Source organism: Acanthisitta chloris, unplaced genomic scaffold (assembly GCF_000695815.1).
Source record: "Acanthisitta chloris isolate BGI_N310 unplaced genomic scaffold, ASM69581v1 scaffold15420, whole genome shotgun sequence".
In the NCBI taxonomy this organism is placed as follows: Eukaryota; Metazoa; Chordata; class Aves; order Passeriformes; family Acanthisittidae; genus Acanthisitta; species Acanthisitta chloris.
The window spans coordinates 1-8,158 of NW_008652318.1; the positions used below are offsets into that span (position 1 = coordinate 1).

The 8,158-nt window shown below is 58.1% G+C and overlaps 1 protein-coding gene across 1 annotated transcript; it reads left to right on the plus strand.

Moving 5' to 3' along the window:
• Positions 1–8: 8 nt before the first annotated feature.
• LOC103804365 (E3 ubiquitin-protein ligase HECTD3-like) lies at positions 9–7,805 on the plus strand (the record flags this gene model as incomplete). The annotated part of the gene is made up of 20 exons (XM_009076979.1): positions 9–82; positions 638–730; positions 1,149–1,284; positions 1,661–1,776; positions 2,040–2,153; positions 3,241–3,323; positions 3,574–3,739; positions 4,277–4,358; positions 4,628–4,810; positions 4,906–4,955; positions 5,066–5,130; positions 5,383–5,486; positions 5,736–5,855; positions 5,987–6,076; positions 6,169–6,375; positions 6,645–6,774; positions 6,956–7,030; positions 7,299–7,380; positions 7,505–7,576; positions 7,721–7,805. Coding segments are annotated over 20 exons (2,127 nt in total), but the record flags the coding sequence as incomplete, so codon positions are not given.
• Between the last annotated feature and the right edge of the window lie 353 nt (positions 7,806–8,158).

Consider the following 8,158-nt stretch of genomic DNA (forward strand, 5'->3'; position numbering starts at 1 on the left):
ATAAGTTGGTTCCGGTTGACTCCGTGGAGAGCATCCAGCGGCAGCACCAAACGCTGGGCGTTGATTACAGATCTGCTGTCAGGTATGGCCCCAGCCCGCTGCACCCCTGGCAGGCATGGGCTGTGGGCGCCGGAGACGCGTGTGGCTGGTACCCACAGAGGACATGTAACCCAACCATCCCGCGTCCCTCGGGCACCTCCAGCACAGCCTCCTCACACCCTCCAGCGCTGGCGGGACGTGTGCTCGCCAAGCCGCCGGTGGGGGCTCCCTTGCAGTCTAATCCTGTTTGCTTGTGGCAGTATCTGTGCGGGATAAAGACGGAGCCAGGGAGGGGTTCCAAGGCATTCAGATTTGGGCTGAGCAATGTTGCGGAGGTAGTGCCGTGGTGAGAGAGCTCAAACTTGATTTTCATGATGGAAAACCATGTGCAGGGCTGGATATCCCCACGCTGTCCCAGCCTGTACCCGGGTGCAGGAACATTCTCATCCTTCCCACAGCTGTTCCTGCATCCCCTGGGTGTCACCCCCGGTCCTCTACCACTGCTGCCTCCACTCCAGGTGAAGGCTGTAATGCTTGGGCACACTGAACACTGACCCATTTTTTCCCTTGTGCAACTCCTCCACTGGTGCTGCTCCAGCTGGGAACAAGTGGTGGACCTGACCTACTCCATGCGCCTAGGAGAGGTGTCCAGACTCATAGAGCAGGATGAGGCCGCGGTGGAGAAGTTTCGGTATGAGTGCATCTTCTAAAGCGGGACTGTAGCACCCTGAGGGGCAGTCAGCTGGGGTCTGGACGTGCCTGCAGGGCCAGTACTGGCTGTAGGGTCAGGAGTGGGGAGGTCGGGGGCCGTGAGGTGCCTTTTACATTGGCACTACTCATACTGAGACGGCCTTTGCTCTGTGGAGCATCAGAGCAACCACGTGCTGCTATTCCCTCTGGGCTGGAGTGGTCATAAACACATAGTGTGCTGGTGGTGAGACACAGCTGTGCCATCTGCCTGTGACAGGGACAGCTGCCTGGCACCATCCTGATTTGGTGACCAGGAGACACTGTGGCCAGTCTGAGCTGGGGCACTTGCCCACTGTTGGTGGGCAGGTTTGGGGTGCAGCCTGGTCTCCCTGTCCCCTTAACACGGAGACCCCCTGCAGGTCTGTGCCCCCAGGCTGGAGGTATGAGTGCGACATGGAGCTGGGACGTTTCCTGTATGACCACAGTGAGAAAGAGCTGCAGCGTGTGGACTGTACCAAGGAGCACATCAGCAGCATCGAGGTCTCCTCACAGACGGTGCGTAGTGAGGCTCCTCTGCAGCCTAAAATCAGCATGAGACACACGGGCATTGGCACAGCTGTGGGGAGGAGTGGCCAGCAGTGGCTGTCCCCTCCATGAGGGGCAGGGGATGGGGATGGGATTTTGCTGCTCTAGCAAAGCTGCCAGAAATTGGGCAGCTGGAGCAAAACCCCATTGTGTCTTGGGCTCTCTGAGGGGTCCATGGCCTTGCCTAATTTGCTCTGTGTGGGAGCCACCATCCACCCACAGCCTAACAATCTGAGGCGTTTGCCTATTCCTGACCTCCTCTGGCCCAATAGGACCCATTCCAGGGGTGGCCGTGGCGTGCTCAAGGATGCTCATTTCCCTCCCTCTGCTCACTGCACTCTTGCAGGAGGATTGTGTTTCAGCCCATCTAACGGACAACCTGACATACACCTTCTGGGAGAGCAGTGGGCCCCCGGGGCAGCACTGGGTGCGGCTCAACATGAAGAAAGGCGCCATTGTCAAGTGAGACCTCGGGGTGCCCCCTCCCTGCCAGCAGCTGTGCCAGGGATGGGCAGGGTGTGGGGCAAAGCACCATCTTCCTCCTCAAGCCAGCATTCCCCCATCTGCAGCTGGGGGCTTGGGGTTGAGGTGGGAGGCAGCTGTCGCCACAGCTACCCCAGGAGGACACAACCTTGCCCCAGCCCTGGGATATCTCTGGGGCATCTCTGTGCCTAGGCAGCTCAGGAGGGGAGGACAACACTGCACCTTGCTCTTCTCATCCCCAGGAGGCTGTGGCTGATACTGGATGGGCAGTCCAGCTCTTATGTACCCAGGAAGGTGGCTGTGTATGGGGGGACACTGAGCAGGCTGCAGCACCTGAGAACAGTCCTAATTAACGAGTGAGTAATGAGAGAGGAACAGCCTGGCTCCAGTTTGTGTGAAACTCCCGAGCTGTCTCTGCATCCTGAGCAGATGCTAAGGAAAGGGCTGGGGTTGGTCCTGAATGACTTGCCAGTGATAGTGCCTCTCCAAGGGTCATGACTCCCTGGGTGCAGGCTACGTCTGTCCCTACAAGCATGATGGTCCCTCACCTCCATATGCCAGCTGAGCACCTTCATCTCCTCTCCTGCTCCTCATCCATGCTGTGGCAGCTGGTCTGCAGTGTGCTCCCTTCTGCCTGGTGACTTTGGGGGTCTTCCTGCCTCCTCCTCCCCCTCACCTCTGGGGAAATGTGCCACTGCTGTCACCTTTCGAGCATTTCTGCCACACTGTAGCCAAGAAGTCCGGGGGTGTTTCACCTCTCCGCCTTCACCCAGGTCCTGAGCACCCTTTTTGAGTCAGGCAGGAGATTACATAAAAGTGCAAAGATCTCCTTTGCCTTCCCCAGAACTTGCCCATTTGCCTTTTTTTGGCTGAGCAGTGAGGTCTGTCTTTGAAGAAGTGCCCACAAGACCGCTGAGGCGTCTTCTGCAGTGGCAGGAGCCAACTCCACACTGCGTCTGGATAGTCACAGTGGTTTTTCCCCATGGGCCTGTACTATCTTGATGTGACCTTGACAAAGGCTTTGAAAATATGCTTAGCAAATCGCTCATCTCCACAATTCCCTGTTTTCTTCAAAAACGCATAACCCTTGCATGACTAGCTCTGCTTGAAGGATGATTCTGCCCTTGTGAGATGCTCTTGGGACCCCCGCAAGAACAGTGACATGCTCTCAAGCCATTTCGTCTTTCTGTACTGCTTTGAATTTGTGCTCTTTTCTGGCTCTTTGGATGCAGCATCCACCTTCTTCAGAACGTCTCTGTGCCTCTGACAGCCTCTTCTCTCTGCTTGGGCCCCTCCTGCTGCAGCCCTGGTGAGGCGGGGGGGCTTTTGCCACAGGTCGCAGTGCATCCTTGGCTGGGGAGCCAGAGTGGCCTGTGCCTCACTGGCCACCTTGCCTATGTCTGTGCCTCGTGGCTCTGCCATCTCCCTCCATGCTGTGTGCAGGAACAGCTACCAGAATGTCTGCATCCTCCGCGACATGAAAACCCACATGCCAGTGCTGGAGATCCGCTTCCTGGAGTGCCGGGGTGAGCCTGTGCTGCTGGACTGGGGCTGCTAGCCCGGCCTGGCCCTAAACCCACAGCCAGTCCCGGCACCTGTGGCTCCTCCTGCTCTGCCAGCTGCTTTTTTGGGATCCACTGGAGAGAGGAGCTGAGGAATGAACTTCGTATGGGATGCCGCAGGTGCTGGGGTCACCTTGCCCCTAGTTGCACATCCAAGCCGTGCTGGCCACACAGCTGAAGCCACGCACACAGCATCACTGTTCTTTCTTGGCAGACCAAGGGTACAATGTCCGTCTGCAAGGGATTAAGATCATGTCCTTCTGGGAGTGGGACCTGATCCTCAACGCTGGCATGTTCCAGCCAGCCCGGCTGGTGCGCTACCCTCTCCTGGAAGGGGTGGACGCCGACGTGCTGTACCGGCGGGCAGTGCTCATTCAGAGGTATGGCCCAGGAACGGCACCATCCCTGCAATGAGCTGGTATCCCAAGAAGAGCTATGCCCTGACCTCTAGCAGTCAGTTGCACGTGTCTTGCTAAAAGTCTACCATCTCCTTTTCTGTGGGTAGCAGACACTTCAGCTTGGTGCTCCCCATCTGAACACTGCAGCTTCCAGTGTCTGGGGAGCATGGTGGTGGCATGGGACGAGGAGGACCTGCATCACATGGAGTCCCCCACCCTGCTGCCTGAGAGGCAGCCCCAGGCTGGGGTCAGCACTGGCCCCACAGAGAGACCCTCTGTAGTGACTCAGCTGCAGTGCTGCGGCATGAGCTGGGCTGCCCCTGTTTGCAGCATTTTCTGGCAGGGAATGGAGTAAAGTGCTTGGCCAGAGGGTGCTGGTTGCATGCTCCCCTTGGTGCCCGGTGCCCCTCCATGGGCCAGAGGAGACCCGTGTGCAGTGGGCACAGTGCCACGGGGCTGGGGCTGTCTGGTGAAATGCCACTCCCCCACAGCCTCACACTGCTCCCCTCTGGTCTCCAGGTTTGTCCAGCTCCTGGAGAGTGTCCTGTGTTACCTGATCCCTCTCTCCGAGGACAGCATCGGCACCTTCAATACACTCAGGGTGAGTGTTTGCTGGGTTCCCCTGGGATGGTGCCAGTAGGAGCATCAGATGAGCTCTTGTGGCTTTCTGGGGGCTGTGGTGTGTCCTCTTTGATCCAATGAGGACAGACTAGCCCAGGGCTCATGCTCAGAGCTGCCATGCTGGGCATTGCTAGAGGGATGGAGAAGCTGAGCATCCCCTGTGACACTGGGGCTGTGCTTGGGGAGAGCAGAAGAGGGCACACAGTGGCAGGATCACACATCTAACCATCCCCACTTCTCCCTTGTTAGAGCATGAAGCCATTCATGTTGCTGTCCAAGCAGAGCTCAGCCCTCATTGCCCACTGCCTCCAGTCCACGGAGAGCACTGCTCCTCACACCACACCAAAGCTGTACATCAACCGGCTCCTGGCCCGGGAGCACCGTGCCAACCCCGCACTGGACCCCAGCGGCAGGAACACCGTCTTCACCCAGGTACAGCAATGCCATGCCCCATGCCAGGTACCTGCCAGTTCAGCATCACTTGTCCCTGCTGCATCTCATCCCCTTTCCACTCTGCTACTCTCCAGCTGTATGAGGGCCTCAGATCTTCCAAGAACAATCAGCCCCTGGACTACAGGTAGGTCTTCAGCATCATATTTGTGGGGTGTCACCTCCCCAGAGAAGAGTGCCAGGTGCTGTTGGTGCACTTGGAGAAGGGATGCACATGGGATTGTTGCTTCCCCATAGGTGGCCCCTGACCTACACCCAGTGGTGGGAGTGTGATTTCATTACTGAGGGCATCATCGACAATGGTGAGAGCTCTCCCGTCCTGCCCCAAGGCTCTCCCCTGAGTTCTCCTGTTTTGGGGTGCAGCTCAGTGGGTGCCCAATGCTGTTCCAGGTGCTCTGTGAGAAGCAGCTCTGCCACATGGGGTGGTCCCTGCATCTCCCTTACCCCACCAGCACTGCCCCTGCTTCAAGGAGTGCAGCAGATTGACCGGATCCTGTGGCTCAGTGTGTGGCCCTGGCATGTCAGACACTAACCAGCCTCTGCCCTCATTGCAGGTGGTGGTTTTCGGGACAGCCTGTCGGATGTGTCAGAGGAGCTGTGTCCCAGCTCGGGCGATGTCCCTGTGCCCCTGCCCTTCTTTGTGCGCACCTCTAACCAGGTTTGGCATCCCACTGTCTGCAGGGGACAGCCAGGAGAGCCTGGGGGCTTCTGGGGTGTTATTCCCATCTTAATGCTTGCAGGGCTATTGGCTGGGGGACCTGTGCTTGTACCTGGGTGATGGAGATCTCCTACAAGGGTGTAAAGGGCAGGTAGGGGTGGAGGTGGGGGTGATGGAGAGTGAGGCTGCAGGAGAGACCATGCTGGGCCGGTCAAATCTGTCTGTGCATCCTAAGCCTCTCTCCTGCAGGGTAACAGCAGCAGTGACACCAGGGACATGTATGTCCCCAACCCCTCCTGTAAGGACTTCCCCAAGTATGAGTGGATTGGGCAGCTGATGGGTGCAGCCCTGAGGAGCAAGGAGTTTCTGGTGAGCGTGGCAGAGGCTCTCACTGGCCAGCGAGGGGGCTTGGCGGGGGCTGCCGTGTCTCGGGCAGAGGGACTGCCCTTGTGTGAAGGAGGGGCATGGGGAGGACACACGTTTTCCACTTCTTTTGGTAGATCTTGTCTTTGCCAGCACTGGTGTGGAAGCAGCTGGCAGGGGAAGAGGTCAGCTGGAGCAAGGACTTTGCCACCGTGGACTCAGAGCTGGTGAGCAGACCCGGGGACTGGCAGGGCAGTGCCATGCAGTTCCATGGCTGCTCCAGTTCCACCGTGATGGTTATCACCCATTTGGGTTGCAGGTGAAGCTGCTGGAGGTGCTGGAGGGGGTAGACAGGGAAGCCTTTGAGTTCATGTTTGGCAAAGAGCTGACCTACACAACGGTGCTAAGCGACCAGCGCGTGGTGGAGCTGATCCCTAATGGCAGCAACACTGTGGTGCACTATGAGGACCGCAAGGAGTTCATCCGCCTGGTGCAAAAGGCTCGGCTGGAGGAGAGCAAGGAGCAGGTAACACCATCCCCCTGGGCTGGCATGGCTCCAGGGGGATTCTGCTCCTGTGGCAAGCCATCCTCTTACCTGTGGGTTGGTGACCGCCAAAATATGTCCTCAAACCAGCTTCAGCTGGGCAATCCCTCTGTGAATCCCATGCCCAGGGTGTCCATGAGCCCTAGGGACCTGCACTGGGGTCCTGCAGTCCTTGCTCCCAGTGCCCTAGGTGGCTGCCCTGGGCTCAGACCAGCTGCAGTGACATGGAGCTCCTCTTGTACCCCCCACAGATCACAGCCATGCGTGCTGGGCTGCTCAGTGTGGTGCCTCAGCCTGTGCTGGACCTGCTTACGTGGCAGCAGATGGAAAAGAGGATCTGTGGAGACCCTGAGATCACAGTGGCTGAACTGCAAAAGTTCAGTAAGTCACAGGGCCAGCCCAAAGCTGCAAACTGGGACCCCCATTTCTTCACCCACCACTGCTTAGGGTGCTGGCCCCACTGAGGGGTGCCAGGTGCTCTCAGAGACTCACTAGGGAGCAGAGGGTCTTCTTTGCTTTGCTGGGCGTATCTAATGAAGCTGTTCCGCTTTCCTCATCGCAGTCAGGTTTGATGACTTTCCCCCTGATGACACCCGTGTCCAGAACTTCTTAGAGGCACTCAGCAACTTCACCAGTGGTGAGTGACCCCAAACCTTTGATCCCAAGCCTTTCCCTGATCTTCATGTGCAGCAGAATGGGCCAGGGTATGGGGTACCCACTGCTCTGTGCCCCAGGAATGCTGACCATGTTCTTCCCTGGGAGCTGGCTGGGGTTGTCCAACCTGGCCCTTTCTGGGATGCTGAGAGCATCCCTTAGCTTTGCCCATACTCCTGGAGTGATTCTGCAGAGGCAATCTTACTGAGACAGTCCTGTCCCTGAGACCTGAGCCTTGTCCTTTCCTTCAGAGGATCTCAGCCGCTTCCTGAAGTTCGTCACTGGCCGGAGCCGTCTCCCAGTTCAGATCATTGTCTACCCAGAAAGGTCAAAGTGAGTCCATCCTGCCTGCTGGGATCCCTACACCATGCTGGGGGTCCCCACAGGGTGCGAGGTCCCTGTGCTGTGCTGAGGTCCCTGTGCCATGCCAGAGTTGAACACTCTTCTTTCTCCCAAGCTTGGATGCGTTGGACCTGATGCCTCAGGCTTGCACGTGCTCCTGCACCTTCTTCTTGCCCCACTATTCCTCGTGAGTTGAGCTGGGGACTGGGATTGGAGTTTCCTTCCAGACCCCCCAGCTCCTGCCCTGGGGAATATCTGGGCAGGTGTAGGGAGGGAAGTCTGGGTTTTTCTGTGCCCATCATGGCCATGACCCGGCATTCCCCTCTACCAGGGCCAAGGTCTGTGAGGAGCTGCTGCGGTATGCCGTGTACAACTGCATGTCCATCGACACCGACAAGAACCCCTGGGATGAATGAGGCCCTCCACGTGCCCCTTGCCATGGGAGCCACCCACCTCAGGGACACCACATTCAATAAAACTGACGGGTCAGATCCTGCTGTCCTGCCACAGGGCCTGTTTGTGTCTGTGCTTTTCAAGGACTGGGACTGGAGTGTGGGGCCAGTGCTGCAGCTGGAGGGGCCAGCATGGCACTGAGCCTGGCACTGTCTGTAGGGTGCTGCTCTGGCACAGGGTCCTGCGGCGGGGAGAGTGTGGCACACATGGAGGGGCTGTGGGTACTGTCCCCTCCCCAAACACAGTGTGCGTTGGGAGGACAACTGACCCCCTGATGCACCCTGCAAACTACCCAACCCTGGCAGTGTTCAAAGCC